General features: G+C 40.0%; 1 protein-coding gene across 3 annotated transcripts in view; it reads right to left on the bottom strand.

Annotated features, from left to right (window-relative positions):
• Nucleotides 1–58: 58 nt before the first annotated feature.
• The window catches only part of carhsp1 (calcium regulated heat stable protein 1), a 53,643-nt gene continuing 33,971 nt past the window's right edge, over nt 59–19,730 (bottom strand). For all 3 annotated transcript variants that reach the window (XM_039774081.1, XM_039774082.1, XM_039774083.1), the window contains 2 exons: nt 9,295–9,417; nt 59–515 (listed from right to left, as the gene is read on the bottom strand). In XM_039774081.1, coding sequence (XP_039630015.1) covers nt 353–515; nt 9,295–9,417 — 286 coding nt within the window. In that variant the 3' untranslated portion in view covers nt 59–352. The remainder of the gene's footprint in view (nt 516–9,294; nt 9,418–19,730) is intronic.

Raw genomic sequence — 19,730 nt, 5'->3', positions numbered from 1 at the left:
ACAGGTACAGTTTAAATTTAGCACTACGTTCCACAAATAGTAAAATGCACACAAGGGATTTCAAGGCACCAAAGAATAGTTCTGTTCTTTATTTTTCATCCTTTTACTTTTTTGTAAATGTTACATTACAAATTGCCTGTTACATTTTTGGTTCAATTTACACTATTGTATCCCTCTTGGGCAAAAGAAAAAAAAAACCTATATTCATTCACCACAAACAAAAAACTTTTTATAAAAAGAGAGAGTAAAATGTTTTGCACCCATTTCCTGCAAGATATGAATCACGGGAGAAGAATATTTGTTAATAGGACTTCACTGAGCTGTACTTCATCGAGGCAATCAGTCCCCAACCTTAAGAGCTGATGACATGGCCTGACCAGGTTTCATGCTTGCTGCCTGGTGCAAGGTGGGTAATTTTTACTTCAACAGCTTGGACCTTCTCGTGTTTGGGTGGAATGGAGCAAATCTTGTAGGTGACCTCATCTCCTGTCACTGGAACATACTCTCCTTCAATGCTGTTGAAATGAAGAATGGAAGAAACCATTTAGCTGCCAGTTAGTACCATCATTTCTGTGTAATGTACTAACAGTTATTACATTTGCACCCATCCATCCGTTTTCCTAACCAGCTTATCCAGGTCCGGATTGCCAGGTAGCTGGAGCATGTGCCAGCAGTCAGTGGGCACATGGCACAAATAACTCCTAGGCAGGGTGCCAGACTACCACAGGAAGCGCACACACACAAAAACGTACTCGCTAAGGCTAATTTAGCAATGCGAATTGTCCTAACCTGCATGTCATCTTTGGACTGTGTGAAAATACGGGAGGACCTGGAGCAAACCCAAATGGACACAGGCCAAACAACTCCATTTGTTACACCACACATTTTTCAGTAGCACAATTGCACACATAAACACACAGTTATTAGTCCTATTCTTGTATGTGACTGGGCCAGCAGAAGCAAGTCAACAGACTAAAGCAGAAGAGTGAGTGAGGGAATGTAAAACTGGAATGCTGGGTCTGTTATCCAGCAGGCTCCATTTAAACTTGTTTATTAAAAATACGTACATGATTCAACAGGCGTTAATTATTCTCAGAAAGACCGTGTTATCCTAGACCTAATTTCTCACTTAATATTTAACAAACATTTCCTCAGAAATTGAATCTGTGCAACTCTGCAATTTTTGTCATTTCCTCCAACCCCTTACCATTCTGAATTTTATTTTCTAGGCCAGACACTGCTGCTGTTGAGAAACAGTAATGCATTTTGCATCAGAAAGTACCATACTTAAAAACAGAAATTCAGCAACTGAAACTTCAACTGGCATTTTGGGAAGCTGTAATGTCTTCTCAAGACTTCCAAAATCCACTGTGATTCAATAATAAAATCATGATTATTGAAGGGTGTGAACATGTTTTATAGACGCTGCAAATTTTAAACATGGGCGCCGGCTATGTAGACTAATGAAAATAGGAGCTAAATTTGTGAGAACACACAGTGTCTTCACTAGACAGACCAAACACAAATAAATAATCAGCCCTGAACTGGATGAATGAAATGCTGAAGGCTGAAAGATCAAAGAGAGGGGTGGGTGGAGGTCATTTGGTGCAGGACCCAAAAGGTCCAGCCGCTCCCCATGAGCCCAGCTCTCAGATCCTACATTAATAATAAGGCTAAAACATTGACTGCAAAATTCCACTCTGTCAACTTCAAGGGACTGCAGTGGGCTGGTGCCCTGCCCAGGGTTGGTTCCTGCCTTGTGCCCAATGCTGGCTGGGATTGACTCCAGCAGACCCCTGTGACCCTGTATTAGGATATAGCGGGTTGGACAATGACTGACTGACCAACTTTAAGGGATGTACACAGCACAAAACCGTGTGTCTTTTATCACACCAAAATCAAATGGATTAGTCAGAGCAGTCTAGTCCATTATTCACCCAAGCGGTAGAAAATGAATAACAGCATATGAATAATTACATAGCTGCGGCACATTAAAATATATCAAACACACAAAGCAAGTAATTTGTTTTGGCCTTTCAAATAATTAAAACAGCATTCATCTCAAATGCATGGTCTCTGCTGTAAAATTCAATTCTTTCCCAAGCTAGTGTTCTTGCAAATGATTTCATCTACTCCTAGATGACATTCCAATAAATCAGAGACACTGAGATTATGTTGGAAAATTACTTTAGAAACATTAGTGTCTGATAAAGTGACTATATGACAAGTTCAGGAGACCTTCAAGACAAAATAATGCATTCTTGATGAATTATGCAACAGGACCGAAATGGCCACTTTAAACTGATTAAGACAATCTACAACGTAGCATGAATTTCTAAGTAAATGTTTGAGAAGGAGAATGCTGCAGTTATCTGGTTGTCTGCCACAGAATGCTTGTGTTTATTCACCATTTTTATATTTTAGGGTGGAAAGGGAGAACTCATTGCCATATTTGATCTTCCATTAAGATCTGCTACCAAAAACTCCAACTGGACAACAAACGTAAAATAATTACTTGTGCCTGCAAAATGCCCAACATACTTCATTTTCAGACTGTGAGGACCTGGACTTGGATGTCCATTCCCCTACAGCACCAAGGATGAATGCTTTTGAGAGAATGACAATAGCAACGTTTTGCTGCCACAGCATCATGCAGGTATTACCTCAGCACCAGATCACATTGGTTATGGCTGCCTCAGCACAATGAAGAATGACAGGATGTCTCCATACAGGAATCAGCTTAGTCAGACATTTCACAAAACGCAAGCCATGCACCCGTGTGGACAAATAATGGGCTACTTTCATACAAATAAAAGAATGGGTCAGTAAAAGCTGAAAAAATCATCAGAATAAATTAAAGCATGAAAGTGTGCTTAATAAAGCTGGACAGTTGAGGCCGGGCAGCTTTAGGGTTGTGACTGAATTCAGCTACAACACAAGGAATCAGATTCAAACAAAACCTGTTACTTGGAGCAGACAAGTTGAAATCTTTCTCAGTGTCTTGTGTCCATTGAATTTTCTACAAAACAGTAAGACATGAACAATAGCAGGAAAGTGAAGAACTACTCTGGATTATACATTTTTTGCTTCCTAAAAATTTTTTGGTGTTAATAATAGATAAGTTCACGCTAAACTCGAATAACTTCAGATTGACAGTATCATGTGAAAATAACTTTTACTCATTTTAGTATGTTTAATCAGTTAATGATGCGGACACACTGCATAAGTTCACCAGAGCTAAAATGCTCTGATACAGATTTTCTTTTGTACCCTACATCTGATGATTCTCACTTTAGTGTACAACATTAGTGAACCAGCACTGATAGATTCCACTTCTCCTGATACTGCTTTTCCATTGGTGTAATGCCCTGGTGAAACCTTTGACCATGTTCTTCACTGACTGCACCAAGATTCGCAGGGAAGTTGTTCAAGTGTGAATACAGAACATGCATGAAATGGTTTTGTATGCTTAAAGTAGGTTGTCAGACAGCTGGACCTAGTTTGGTGCTTTGGAAGTTACGAAGAAAATTCCTAACATCATCCTCAAATGCCTTCCATATGATTTTCTCCAACCCCACTAGCAGATCTTCAAATGGCTTGTCACTAATGAGATTTCTGATGTGTGGGCAAACAAAAATGCTTTACTTAATCTTGGCATCAGTTATGCTTAGAAACATTTGTTTCAAATATCTAAATCCTTCTCCTTTCTTGTTCATCACTTTCAAGAAATTTTCATCACTTCAAGTTTTATATAAAGAGGAGGCATAAATATCTGTTTGGCCGACATGTGGTTCACGTGCCATGCTTCTCTGCCCTGGAACCAAATGCTTACAATGTGGCCAGTAAAGAGGCCCTTTAGCTCCTCTCTCCTATTCACAGTCCTTTGTAAAGGCAGCCCCGGAAAACCTCCTGGTGTTCCTTATTTTGATGCAAGGTGACATTTAGATATCACTTCTAAATGTAACAAGAGAGACTGGTAAATTTTTATTATGAAAGTAGGCACAAAGTGACATTACAAAAGTATAACTAACCAAGGAGAGGAGGAGGAGGAACCAAACTTTAACATTTAAGAGTCACTTTATTTTGAATACACAGTAATAAACCATATTCCCTTTGTAAAGGGCACCACCTACTTTGATAAAAACACAAGTAACAAAACACATTTTCTCAGTCTTGGAAGAACTCGCCAAGCAAACTACAAAACGAAATACAGCATGGTGAATATGCTGCTGTATTATCCATCTGTGCTTTTTCTGTCCTGCTAATCCATTCAGCCTTTATTGGTGGTATCAAGTGCAAGAAGAAAAACACCTTGTAAAAGTAAATTTAAGATTATCTACTTAATCTGAGATGTGTATAAGGAAAAATGGGAGTAGCCTTTGGGGAAACAAACTGACATGGGGAGATGTGCACACTGCATGTAGACAGGGATTTGACCAGGATTGTAAAACAGAAATCGGGAAGTGCAAGGCAAGAGAAATACGTCACTGTGCCACACACTATATATATCTATTATATATATATATATTTATATTCTCTCTCTCTCTATATCTATATCTATATCTATATATCTATATCTATATCTATATCTATATCTATATCTATATCTATATATATATATATATATCTATATCTATATATATATATATATATATCTATCTATATCTATATCTATACAGTGGTGTGAAAAACTATTTGCCCCCTTCCTGATTTCTTATTCTTTTGCATGTTTGTCACACAAAATGTTTCTGATCATCAAACACATTTAACCATTAGTCAAATATAACACAAGTAAACACAAAATGCAGTTTTTAAATGATGGTTTTATTATTTAGGAGAAAAAATCCAAACCTACATGGCCCTGTGTGAAAAAGTAATTGCCCCCTTGTTAAAAAATAACCTAACTGTGGTGTATCACACCTGAGTTCAATTTCCGTAGCCACCCCAAGGCCTGATTACTGCCACACCTGTTTCAATCAAGAAATCCCTTAAATAGGAGCTGCCTGACACAGAGAAGTAGACCAAAAGCACCTCAAAAGCTAGACATCATGCCAAGATCCAAAGAAATTCAGGAACAAATGAGAACAGAAGTAATTGAGATCTATCAGACTGGTAAAGGTTATAAAGCCATTTCTAAAGCTTTGGGACTCCAGCGAACCACAGTGAGGGCCATTATCCACAAATGGCAAAAACATGGAACAGTGGTGAACCTTCCCAGGAGTGGCCGGCCGACCAAAATTACCCCAAGAGCGCAGAGACGACTCATCCGAGAGGTCACCAAAAGTCCCCAGGACAACGTCTAAAGAACTGCAGGCCTCACTTGCCTCAATTAAGGTCAGTGTTCACGACTCCACCATAAGAAAGAGACTGGGCAAAAATGGCCTGCATGGCAGATTTCCAAGACGCAAACCACTGTTAAGCAAAAAGAACATTAGGGCTCGTCTCAATTTTGCTAAGAAACATTTCAATGATTGCCAAGACTTTTGGGAAAATACCTTGTGGACTGATGAGACAAAAGTTGAACTTTTTGAAAGGCAAATGTCCCATTACATCTGGTGTAAAAGGAACACAGCATTTCAGAAAAAGAACATCATACCAACAGTAAAATATGGTGGTGGTAGTGTGATGGTCTGGGGTTGTTTTGCTGCTTCAGGACCTGGAAGGCTTGCTGTGATAGATGGAACCATGAATTCTACTGTCTACCAAAAAATCCTGAAGGAGAATGTCCGCCATCTGTTCGTCAACTCAAGCTGAAGCGATCTTGGGTGCTGCAACAGGACAATGACCCAAAACACACCAGCAATTCCACATCTGAATGGCTGAAGAAAAACAAAATGAAGACTTTGGAGTGGCCTAGTCAAAGTCCTGACCTGAATCCAATTGAGATGCTATGGCATGACCTTAAAAGGCGGTTAATGCTAGAAAACCCTCAAATAAAGCTGAATTACAACAATTCTGCAAAGATGAGTGGGCCAAAATTCCTCCAGAGCTGTAAAAGACTCATTGCAAGTTATCAAACGCTTGATTGCAGTTATTGCTGCTAGGGTGGCCCAACCAGTTATTAGGTTCAGGGGCAATTACTTTTTCACACAGGGCCATGTAGGTTTGGATTTTTTTTTCTCCCTAAATAATAAAAACCATCATTTAAAAACTGCATTTTGTGTTTACTTGTGTTATATTTGACTAATGGTTAAATGTGTTTGATGATCAGAAACATTTTGTGTGACAAACACGCAAAAGAATAAGAAATCAGGAAGGGGGCAAATAGTTTTTCACACCACTGTATATATATATATATCTATCTATATCTATATCTATATCTATATATATATATATAGCTAGCATCCGGAAAGTAATCACAGCGCATCACTTTTTCCACATTTTGTTATGTTACAGCCTTTTTCCGAAATGGATTAAATTCATTTTTTTCCTCAGAATTCTACACACAACACCCCATAATGAAGTGAAAAAAAGTTTGCTTCAGGTTTTTGCAAATTTATTACAAATAAAAAAAAAACTGAGAAATCACATATACATAAGTATTCACAGCCTTTGCTCAATACTTTGTCGATGCACCTTTGGCAGCAATTACAGCCTCAAGTCTTTTTGAATATGATGCCACAAGCTTGGCACACCTATCCTTGGCCAGTTTCCCATTCCTCTTTGCAGCACCTCTCAAGCTCCATCAGGTTGGATGGGAAGCCTCGGTGCACAGCCATTTTAAGATCTCTCCAGAGATGTTCAATCGGATTCAAGTCTGGGCTCTGGCTGGGCCACTCAAGGACATTCACAGAGTTGTCCTGAAGCCACTCCTTTGAGATCTTGGCTGTGTGCTTAGGGTCGTTGTCCTGCTGAAAGATGAACCGTTGCCCCAGTCTGAGGTCAAGAGCGCTCTGGAGCAGGTTTTCATCCAGGATGTCTCTGTACATTGCTGCAGTAATCTTCCCTTTATCCTGACCAGTCATATTCTTGATTAGTGCTTTCTCAATTTTTTTATTTTTAATAAATATTTTAAAATCTCAAGTAAACTTTTTTTACGTTGTCATTATGGGGTGTTGTGTGTAGAATTCTGAGGGGAAAAAATGAATTTAATCCATTTTGGAATAAGGCTGTAACATAAAATGAACAAAATGTGGAAAAAGTGATGCATTGTGAACACTTTCCGGATGCAGTGTGTGTATGTATATATATATATATACTAGCAAAATACCAAGGCAGAGCGGCAAAGTACTGCCTTAAAATTTTTATTAAGAAGAAAATTAAACCTTTTAAACTGAGGGAAAATATACCAATAATTATTTGTTAAGGATCTCTTTGTATACCACATTGTGAGTTCGGCCCTCCAGTTGTAATATGACTAAGCTGTGCGCTGAGCTTACTCTTGAGCATGCAACGTACAGTTGGCCATGTGAACAGTAATCTTGTTTCAAATCTCACAGCTTGGATTGCTGCTGTCATAATCGGTTTGAGTTTCATGGTTTGTTTCAATTACGACAGTATTTGCAGAACTTGTGTTGAAGTGACATTCAGCATCTGTCAAGCGTTGTAAGCATACAACCGGTTTCATCGATAACTTCACATCCAGCTTTTGAGAGTTTAAACATTCATAAACATCAAAGTGTCCACTACTGAAATCGTCACCTGTCAATCTAAGATGTTTAAGAGACATTGGCGGTTGTTGAAAGGTGTAAAATATTTGGCCATTTCGGTACACTTGAAAGCGACAACCAAACAATTCAGCTGCAGCCATCAACTCACATGCAGAACCATAGGTGAAGGGCTTAAGCATTTCACTCTTCTAGTGCTCCTGTGTAGTCTAATTATCTCCTGTACCGTCATCAGTCCACACGTTGAACCTGTCCCAGTCATTCAATACATAAGACACAATGTTCCTCCGGATATCAAGAGTGAGCCTGATATGGCCGTACAATATATAACAAAGAGAATGGAAAAGGTAGGTGCCATCTCCGGGCATGGAAACCACTTATTTGATCGATGGTGATCACCTCGATAGACATGTTAATGGGGGTACGGTTGAAATGATAAAGGAAATGGGTACCTGAACAATATAAAATAAGTCTAAAATACCCACACAATAACTATAATCGTAATAAATGAACAATAAAACAGCGGAGAAGCCGTGGATTAAATAAAAAGGCTGTAGTTATCAGTAGGGAGACGTGAATCCCATGGCGAAGCAAGGAAGGGAATTTAGAGACTGGAGTGACGGACAGCCTTATATAGGCAGGCAGCCAACAACGTGGGAGGCGTTGGGATGGGGGACCCAATGCCACCTCACACGGTGACCGAGTTGCAAGCTACGGACGTATATATGTATGTAAGTAGGATTCAGTTAGCGTTACCAAATTTCTTGAAGATGGGCCCATAAGTAACAAAGACCGTTGAAAAGTTCAATATGGCGCCGACAGTGGCATCATACCACCAAATAAGTACCAAATTTCAGCCTTCTACCTACACGGGAAGTTGGAGAATTAGTGACGCTGGAAAGTTCAATATGGCGGCCGACAGTGGCGCCATACCATCGAAGTAAGTACGTACATTGGTTTCGGTTAGCGCAGGGAAGCCGCCTACCAAATTTCGTGAAGGTGGGGCCATAAATAAAGTTCAACATGGCGGACGTTGTCGACCGTTACATATAGAATTTCGAAATGAAACCTGCTTAACTTTTGTAAGTAAGCTGTAAGGAATAAGCCTGCCAAATTTCAGCCTTCTACCTACACGGGAAGGTGGAGAATTAGTGATGAGTCAGTGAGTGAGGGCTTTGCCTTTTATTAGTATAGATATATGTGTATATGTACACATATATGCGTATAACTTTTTTTTTTTGGTTTTATTAAGTTTGCTTTGTCATTCTAGTGCAATGAGTGTTACTTGATGAGGGGAAAAATAATTTAATGAACTTAGCATAATGCTGCAACATACACAAAGTGAGAACTGTGAAAGGGACTGAATACATTCTAAATGTGCTTTACATTCAAATTTCTTAAAGGCATTCATGTGAATTTTACACAAAGCCTGAATATTAACACTTTCCTAAATGAAATATTAAACTGCTTCTCTCAAGATACAAGTGGTTCATCACTTACAGCTTTTTACCTTACCACATAAAGCTTGGAATACTAACAAACAGCCACACGAAAATAAACCTTTGCTTTTTCAAGTCTTTAAATTCATTTGTGTATCCATCCCTAGAAAGCATTTTACATTTCAGCATGCAAGCTAAAAATCAACATAAGAGATAACCAATGTATGTACAATCAGATATAAACTCACTCAGAAATGTGAACAAATATATCGTTTCCTCCATCAGATGGGGTGAGGAATCCATGTCCTTTGGAACGTGAGAAGCACTTACATGTACCGGTGTAGACTGGTCCTTCTGAGGCTCGAGCTGCCCTGCAGAAAGGAAGATAAAATACCAAGTCAAAAACTATGTTACTAAAGACATTATACTGTATATTTCTAATTGATCTCTTTTTTAATTTTATGAGACAAGCACTAGATGCACTAGATGACCATTTTTAGAATGATTGGGGATATAGAGGTAGCAATACTTGAGCAATGCAGGAATTGGTTTAGAGGAAAGTAGGGCAGTTCAGAACAGGGCACTCAAACTACTGTTGAGTATTAAAGTTTTGACTTAGGCATCGATATCAGTTTACAAGTACCAAAATAGTTGCGAAGCAAATAACTCCAAACACCCCCCGGGTGTAGCGCCCAATTGTGCACCTCCTTCATGCACTGCACCATTTTCCTCTTGATAGCACAAAGTGTGTAGTCGTTGAAGTCCCAATCACAATACACCAATTACAGTTTTTCCACGTATACAGTAACAAATTTCAAGCAGAATCCAGTGGAAAGCTGAGGTTTACTTTCACTACCGTACCTTTTATAAATGTGGGTTTTTTGGTTCTTTTCCAATACCAGTATACCATGCAACCCTAACTCAGCCACTGGCCCTAACATGGTAAGCAGAAATACCCAAAGAAACAGCGCCTGGGCTAGAATGTTAACCTAGACCCTGGCACTGAAAACTAACCACTACTCTAACATACTGCTTTGCATTAAGGTTAAGCAAAACATTGTTCCTTTTAAAATTATGAAAATTGAATTATGATAAAAATCTATGCATGTACGGTGCCTAACATCCAAGCAAGGACATAACACTGAGAAACCAAATGAATAGGTCCAGTTTTCTTACAGTAGAAAAAAAAATTTCAATAAACATTTATTCATATATACCGATTTTAGGCATGTACAACAAACACATTCCTTTCTCTACCCTGCAGACCTGTTATTTTTATACAGTATAAAACTCAAGAAAAAGCATATCCTGGCCAGTAAGATGAAGGTGAGACATAGAGTACAAATTCACAATAACAACAACAACATGGGAGAAAAGTTCAACTGAATAAGAAATCATTTTTAACCTAAAAAGAAAATGGTAAATAGACTCCACCTTTCTTTTTTTGTTCTTTATTTCAACTTATACAATTTCTCATATTAGTAATTTGTTAGTTTTCGCATACCCCTTGGGGTCAGGGCACAGGGTCAGCCATTGTACAGAACCCCTGGAGCAATTGAAGGTTAACGGCCTTGCTCAAGGGCCCAGCAGAGTAGGATCTCTTTTGGCAGTGACAGGGATTCGAACTGGCAACCTTCTGGATACCAGCACAGATCCTTAGCCTCAGAGCCACCACCCCACCCCACCTTTACTTAGATTGTGCATTTTAATACAGGTTGCACAGTCCTAATCCAAAATTCTTGTGACCACAAGTACAGTACTTCAAAATTTTTAGATATTTTTCATATTTTGAAATACTTGCATATGTATAATGAGATATCTTGGAGAAGGGACCAAAGTATAAACATAAAATTTACTTATGTATCACATACACCTTATACATATAGCCTGAAGGTAATTGTGTACAATATTTTTATGCATGAAATAAAGTTTGTGCACAGTAGCATTAGCTGTTAAACAACAGCAACAACAAACAACGTCAGGATTTCAGTACTCGCATATAAAGCCTGCATCCATTCCTGCTGCATTAGTGCATCCCAGCACAGTTACTCTGTACTTGGCACCCTTGATTCATGTAGGTGTTGTCTCATCAGGAACACCAAAACAGCGATGTTTCATCAGCATTATAGATTTGGTCTGGTGTCAGATTTTCCATCAACAATGACTTTAGCAAATTCATCAATGAAATTCTCTGCTGCTTCATGATTATCAAATGCTTCTTCACCTCAAATTAAAAAAAAAAACATGCTATGCTTTTAATCAACTTCTATTCATCACTTTCAGTATAAATAAAATTCAACAATTAATCATTCTGGTTTTTCAGGTCAAGGATGGTGGTCATTCCAGCACCATACTCCCCTGTAAAACGTTTCACACTTGTACCACTGTCCAGTTTCTCCAACCGCTGGACTTTATGTGCTATAGTTAAACATAAATGTTTCCAGTTTTTCTTAACACTAAAAGCCACAGGGCTTCTGCAGTCCTTTCTGACATTTTCAACAATATCTCTGCACCATGGAGCTGAGATTAATGCATGTAGGTCTGCTGGTGACAAAGGATGATTACAAATTGACACCAACCACCAGAGCCCAACATACCCAAGTGAGGTTAAGTGTAGAATTTTACTACTTGTGAGTTATGTTAGTGCTCAAAATGTTTCAAATTTAGGAATTAGGATGCTCAAACATGTTTCTCTAGCTACTGTATATGTGATGCCTTAAAACAAAGAAAGTAAGCACCTTAAGCACAGGAAAAGTGCCTTATAAATAAAATTAATTATTATTATTAAAGTAAAGCTAAGCATCTAATTATATGCTGTTCTGAACAAAAAGTTTTTGTCCTATCTTATTAGCTGTATTATCATTTTTTTACAGTTCATTTGATTAGATTTGTTTTAATGTGTTTGGTCTGAAAATCTTATTGTCCTTACTATCTTACTATACTCAAGAAAAGGAATTAACAGTCAGCTGTTTGAATACTGACTGACTGACTGACTGACTGAATACTTTCGTTAGCTATCAGTCCTGATTTATGCCAGTGCAAGTTTCTCAATGAGGAGTAAACCTGATTTAATTTTGGGCCTTACCATCAGTCTGAAGTTGCTAGCACATGTTTTAGAGGCACACTATATCAAAATCAAAAGGAAATCTCCAAAACTTGGGGGTGGGGAGTTCTAATACCTTTCAGCTTGAAAGGGTTACAATTGAGGTTTAAGGGCCTAGGCTCAGTTAACGTCATATTGTCAATCTTTACCAATAACTTCAAGAATAAAGGTGTGGAGGTGGAGTGGTGGCTCTGAGGCTAAGGATCGTCGCCGGTATCTAGAAGGTTCCCGGTATGAAACCATATTACTGCCAAAAGAGATCCTACTCTGATGGGCCCTTGTGCAATGCCCTTAACCTGCAATTGCTGTAGGGGCGCTGTACAATGGCTGACCCTGTGCTCTGACACCCAAGGGGTATAAGAAAATTAAAAAAATCCTTTTACAAGAAAAGTAAAAATAAAGAACAAAAAATAAATAAATAAAAGAGGTGTTCTTTTTTTATGAAGTTACAGAGAAGCCGGTTTGGGGAATCAGAGGATGTGAAGGCACCTCTCACTTGTACTTATGCTTATGACTCAATCATCCAAAACACTCTGAACAAAAACAAGATCCATTACAGAGTAACAAGAACTACTACTTGCTAGCAACAACATGAATATTCAATTTAACTTTGCCAAATATACACTTGGTTTAGAGTTTGGGAACATTATTAATGAATGACCTTATAACTCAAAGGTGAAACATTTTAGCCAACCTGCACCTCATTATGTCTGAAGAAAAACCTCATACTATTCTCAACACTTTATATCTTCACATGAACAAACAAGCATGATGGTAAATGTTTAAGGTTTGGGAGCATTCTCCTGCAAAATACCTCGGCCATATATCAAATACTTTATCAAAGATTCTTTAGGAGAATGTCAGACTCAGGCGCAAAAGCAAGTGGCAGCCTTTCTAGCAGCTCTGTGTATGACTTTATCTTTCTACCTCTTTATCTGTTTTTCTTTATTTCACTGTTAACTCCTACCACTTTCTTTTATGCGGTCTCGTTCCCTGGACAGTTTTTAATACTTGGAGATAGATTTTTACACACCGAGACTCGTCTATTCAAGTAATCAACTTCAAGCGCTGAGAACAAATGCCCATGCTAGTGTGGTTCCTTATTTACCCAACGAGGTAAGAAGGCGGTATTGGGGCAGCAGAGCCGGTGCTAAGATAAAAGACAAGCGTCTAGCAAGAAAGTGGCGCTACAAGCCTTCGGTGCCTTCTGTGATCCTGGGAAATGTGAAATTACTATCAAATAAGATCGACGAACTGCCTGCACTGGTGAAAAATGTCAGGATCTACAGAGAATGCAGTTTGTTGTGTTTTAGTGAAACGTGCCGAACACCTAACATCCCAGATGCTAACGTAGAGCTACCCGGGTTTAGCACAGTTAGAGCAGACAGAGACGCAAGTACCTCCGGGAAGCAGAAAGGAGGAGGACTCGTGCTCTATGTTAATACAAGATGGTGCAACTCTGGACATGTAAACGTTAAAATCTCTACTTGCTGAAGGGACATCGAACTGTTGGCCATAAGTTTGCATCCCTATTACTTGCCCAGAGTTTGGACACGTGATTTTTGTTATTGTTTACATCCCTCCTCGAGCGAACACGGAGATAGCGAGTGACGTTATTCATTACGAAGTTGCTAAATTACAAACGCAGCACCCTGAGGCGCTTGTGCTAATCGCTGGAGACTTTAACCATGTAACACTGGACAAAACATTACCTGCCTTCTCCCAGTATGTGGATTGTATCACCTGAAGAAATAGGACTTATTGACCTACTGTACACAAACGTTAAAGACGCATACAGCGCCAACCCGCTACCTGCTCTTGGGAAAGCAGATCATAACCTGGTTCTGCTTCAGCCTCACTACAAACCAAGAGTGAGGGAGCTACCTACAACCACACGCTCATTCAGAAAATGGTCCCCTGAGGCAGAGCAGGCTCTGAAAGATTGCTTTGGAACTACATACTGGGATATCCTGCAGGGACCACATAGTGAGAACATTGAGGAGGTTGTTGACTGCACTACTGATTACATCAACATCTGTATGGACATTGTAGTTCCAGTAAGAACAGTACGTTGCTATGCTAACAACAAGCCATGGATTACAAGTGACATCAAGAGCCTTTTGAACCAGAAGAAAATGGCTTTTAAACCCACTCTCACCTCGGAGTACTGCATTCTCCAACCATCCTTCTGCTGATACCAGCATAGGAGAGACATCCCCACCCACAATTACAGCAGCGCAGGTGAGGAGACTTCGTGCCAGCAAAGCAGCGGGTCCAGATGGAGTATCACCACAACTGCTGAAGGCCTGTGTGCTGGAGCTGGGGAGTCCTCTACAGCGCATCTTCAACCTGAGCCTGGAACAGGGGAAGAGTTCCGAGGCTTTGGAAAAAATCTTGTATCACCCCAGTCCCAAAGGTATCACGTCCTAGTGAGATGAATGACTTCCGGCCTGTTGCTCTGACGTCATATGTGATGAAGACCACAGAGTGGATGCAGCTTCACCACCTGAGGCCATAGGTCCGCCACGCCCTCGACCCTCTGCAGTTTGCATACCAGGAGAAGGTGGGAGTGGAGGATGCCATCATCTATATGCTACACTGATCCCTCTCCCACTTGGACGGGGCAGTGGTGCTGTAAGAATTATGTTTTTGGACTTCTCTAGCGCTTTCAACACCATCTAACCTCTGCTCCTTAGGGACAAGCTGACAGAGATGGGAGTAGATTCACACCTGGTGGCATGGATCGTGGATCTTACAGACAGACCTCAGTATGTGTGTCTCGGGAACTGCAGGTCTGACATTGTGGTCAGCAACACAGGAGCGCCACAGGGGACTGTACTTTCTCCGGTCCTGTTCAGCTTATATACATCAGACTTCCAATACAACTCAGAGTCCTGCCACATGCAAAAGTTCCCTGATGACACTGCTATTGTGGGCTGCATCAGGAGTGGGCAGGAGGAGGAGTATAGAAAGCTAATTAAGGACTTTGTTAAATGGTGCGACTCAAACCACTTACACCTGAGCACCAGCAAGACCAAGGAACTGGTGGTGGATTTAGGAGGCCCAGGCCCCTCATGGACCCCGTGATCATCAGAGGAGACTGTGTGCAGAGGGTGCAGGCCTATAAATACCTGGGAGTGCAGCTGGATGATAAATTGGACTGGACTGCCAATACTGATGCTCTGTGTAAGAAAGGTCAGAACCGACTATACTTCCTTAGAAGGCTGGCATCCTTCAACATCTGCAATAAGATGCTGCAGATGTTCTACCCGACGGTTGTGGCGAGTGCCCTCTTCTATGCGATGGTGTGCTGGGGAGGCAGCATAAAGAAGGGCGCCTCACACCTGGCCAAATTTGTGAGGAAGGCAGGCTCTATTGTAGAAATGAAATTGGACAGTTTAACATCTGTGGCAGAGCGACGGGCAGTGAGCAGGCTCCTGTCAATCATGGAGAATCCACTGCATCCACTGAACAGTGTCATCTCCAGGCAGAAGAGTAGCTTCAGCGACAGACTGCTGTCACCGTCCTGCTCCACTGACAGACTGAGGAGATCGCTCCTCCGCCACTCTATGCGACTCTTCAATTCCACCCTGGGGGTAAACGTTAACATTATTCAAAGTTATTGTCCGTTTTTGCCTGCATTTTTATTACTCTTTAATTTAATATTGTTTTTTGTATCAGTATGCTGCTGCCGAATTATGTGAATTTCCCCTTGAGATTAATAAAGTATCTATCTATCTATCTATCGATATTCACTCCACAAGATGGAGCATGTCATGACAATAATGAAAGGCAGATATACTAGTCTATATCAGATAAAGTTTTGTAATCGTCCATTCAAATTCTTGAAAGAAATCATGCTGAGCTATTGTAACAGAATATGAAACAAGCAGTGTGATTTCAAAAGAACTGAGCTGAAGTATTGTAAGGAGGAATAGGCCAAAATACCTGAACAATGCTGAAAGAGCCTGCTTAATAATAATTGAACCCAATTACTGTTGCTAAAGCTACTGTGAATGCTGTTATAACTTTTTTTACATAAGGTTGCTGGTAATGAATAACCATTTTATATAAACAAAGTTACTGTAATTTGAATTTGTACTTAATTTTTGCTCACTCTGGACCCCTTTTAATATATTAGTATGTGCTGTAAGATATAGTAAACAAAATGTAATGTAAAAAGTAGACAGTCATTTAGGAAATTAAACAAGGACCAAATACTTCATGGCTCTTTATTAAGTAAAATACACACAGTTGGCTAATCTGGCAGACTTGTCAGCATAAGTAACTTTATGGGGCTGGGCATGCACAAGAAAAGAAAGAATACATCAAGGATAGTTATATTGACCATCAGGGGCAAGCCATACAGCTTTTGCACAGTACAGCCACTATGGTGGCGGAGGAACAGCTAAGAATTGCAGACTCTGGAAATTTCTATTTTAAAGTGAATATGCCAATCTGAACCTTTTTATTTACTTCCATCTTTTTACAAACATCAGCTGGTTTACCACTCACAAAATAAGATATACCTAAAAAAAAAAAAGAGTAATCATGGAAAACCAAAGACTTAAACACTCATTAGAGAAGCAACTGCATCTTAAGAAAAGGTAAAAGCTGCTGAAAAAACATTAAAATATTTTCAAGCCAACCACTGAGGAGAAATAAGAAGACGGCTATATTATAAGCATATTACCAGCAACATAAAATAACATAGCAAACCCACTTAATCCATTTCAGGGTTATGGGGAGCTAGAGGCTACCATCTGGCAAGGAACTCAAAGCTGGAACTAATCCTGTATGGGGAGCCATTCCAACAAAAGGTTCATTCTCACTCACTCACACACAGGGTGTTACAGAAAAATCTGAATTAAGGAAAATGAACATTGGGAGAATGAGCTGACTCGGTATAGAAAGCAACATAATAATAAAAGGGTAGCATTTAAACTTAAGTCCAGAATTCTGTAAGGTGGTTGCAATAATCAGTGTATCATCCTTTTATTATTAGAACCAAGTCTAAATACAGTTTATTTTATCAGTGGACAAGTGTCATACATCTTGGTCTTAATTTCTTCCTAATGTGCTAATATCATAAACACATTTCACATGAAGACACAATTCACAAAACAAAATCCTCCGTTCTCATAAATCTAAACACATTTTTCCTTGCTAAAACACAAGTTGCAAAAGAACTGCTCATATTCTCAAATGAAAGCTCATGTGATGCAAAATGCTTGCCACAGTCAACAATATTTGAACACACCTGGCGTCACTCATTACACACAACGACTCAAAATTGAAGACACTTGTTGCTAATGCTGTGACCACATGTATAAAAGCAAGTTCAGAGTGCGCAGTTTGCTGAAGATTCCAAACAAACACAATGCATGAAGGCAGAGTCAGGGGAAGAGGAATTCGAGTCAGAGGAGGGAGAAGAGCTGGCCATGGAAGAAGAGGAGCAGGCCAATGAGGAAGAGGAGTTCAAATCAGAGGAGGAAGAGGAGCAGGCCAACGAGGAAGAGGAGGAGGCCAACAAGGGAGAGGAGAAGGTCCAGGAGGGAGAGCAAGACAACCTCGCACCATCATTACGGACGAGATGCGAGCAACAGTCATTGACCATGTCATTGTCCATGGCATGACAATGGCTGAAGCAGGACTAAGAGTCCATCCAAACCTGAGTAGGTTCACCGTGGCCACCATTATCAGGGCATTCAGACAACACAACAGGTATTGTACTCTATTGCTTTCTTTGTCACAATACAGTTTTACAAGCCTGTGAAAGTAGTCTATTGGTTTCAAATCAGTTGTTATTGTAAAACATGCGCCAAAAGATGCGGATGAAACAGGTCTATAGGGTTCCCTTTGAGCGCAACTCTGCGCAACACAAACACCTACGTTACGAGTATGTGCAAGTATACATCCATGTTCACAGTACAGTTAGTGGACATACTGTGTTGCTCAGTGGCCTACATTACTTCTGGACAATACTGTGCTACCTAATTGACTGTTGTTCTGAACACCTGTGCACTTTCACATTTTCACTGAGGATATTGCAGTTGGACGCGATGGCCAGACCTCATGAGTACCTCTTCCTGGATGAGGATGGCTTCAACCTGCAGAAACAAAGGCAAAGAGGCTGTAACATCATTGGCCAAAGAGCCATCACTGAGGTTCCTGGCCAACGGGGGGGGGTAATATTACTCTTTGTGCGGCCATGGGTTCGGAGGGGCTTGTCCACCAGCATGCCGTCCTTGGGTCTTACAACACCCAACGTCCCCTCACCTTCCTAGAGGAGCTAAAAGACATCCTCCTGGACCGCCAACACCACCATCCTGGGCCCGCACATCACATTTATGTGATCATTTGGGACAATGTCCGCTTCCACAGAACAATCCAAATCAGAGAGTGGTTCACCACCAACAGTAACCACTTTTTAAACATCTGTCTGCCACCCTACTACCCTTTCCTGAACCCTATAGAGCAGTTCTTCTCATCGTGGAGATGGAAGGTTTATGACAGACAACCATACACTAGAGAGAACCTCCTAAGGGCAATGGAGCTGGCCTGTGTTGACATCCCACTGGAGGCCTTCCAAGGATGGATTCGCCATTCCAGGGCGTTTTTCCCGCGGTGTCTGGCAAGAGACAATATAGCCTGCGATGTGGATGAGGTGATGTGGCCCGATGCAGCTCAGCGACATGATCCCGCACAGTGATTGTGGTGTGTGTGTGTGGTGTGAATAAAGTAAATAAAAAAACTTCACACCCTGATCATGTTTTCAAGAGTACTGTTGTGTGCAATAGATTCTGTTTTTACATTGAGTTGTGTTACAGTAGTGTACATGCAGAATTTTCTATAGATTTATACTCTTCATATGAAACTCACAAATCTAAATGCCTAATCCTCTGCAGAGATCTAAGAAGATCCGTTACTGTAAAGTTTCTAAAAATATGCATTGGCAGTTATGAAACAAAGAACCTTCTCACAAATTGAGCATTGTGTTTTCAATCGTTTTGCTGTAGTGTGTAATGATGTGTATAGTGTTTACATTTTTGAAAGCTTTGTGCTGCTCTTGTGGTGTGAAACTTTGAGTTTTGAAGTGAGAAGGTGTGGTTGTGTTTATGTAGCTTTAGAAAAGGGTGTTGTGTTTAGACATTGGGGAACATGGAGGAAACGTTTGTGAAATGTGTTTTAGCATTTGAGAAAAACTATATTGTATATGAAGCCTCACATTGGAGCCTTCTATAGGATACACTTTACAGAGTCACATTTGTAAAAGAATTGATCATTTAAAGACAGCAGCAATCCATTATTAGCCTGTTCTAGGGGACAGTGGCGATAAGGGAGAGCATGCATCAGAGGACACTACAGATTGAGAAAAGTGTGGCTGAAGCTATAAGAAAAATAAAAAGTCCTAATAGTAAAACTAAAGGAAACATTAATTATGGTAATGTGTTGCTGTGCAATCTGCTCTGCACAAACTCATTTATGACTGTTCTTCTAGAAAATAATTTTTTAAACTGTTTTACAACATGGAAAAAAAAATGCCAGTCAAACAAAGGAAAACCAGCTATTGTATACATA

Source organism: Polypterus senegalus, chromosome 13 (assembly GCF_016835505.1).
Source record: "Polypterus senegalus isolate Bchr_013 chromosome 13, ASM1683550v1, whole genome shotgun sequence".
In the NCBI taxonomy this organism is placed as follows: domain Eukaryota; kingdom Metazoa; phylum Chordata; class Cladistia; order Polypteriformes; family Polypteridae; genus Polypterus; species Polypterus senegalus.
Note: the sequence above shows the minus strand (reverse complement) of the source record. Positions and strands in the feature narration are given on the sequence as shown.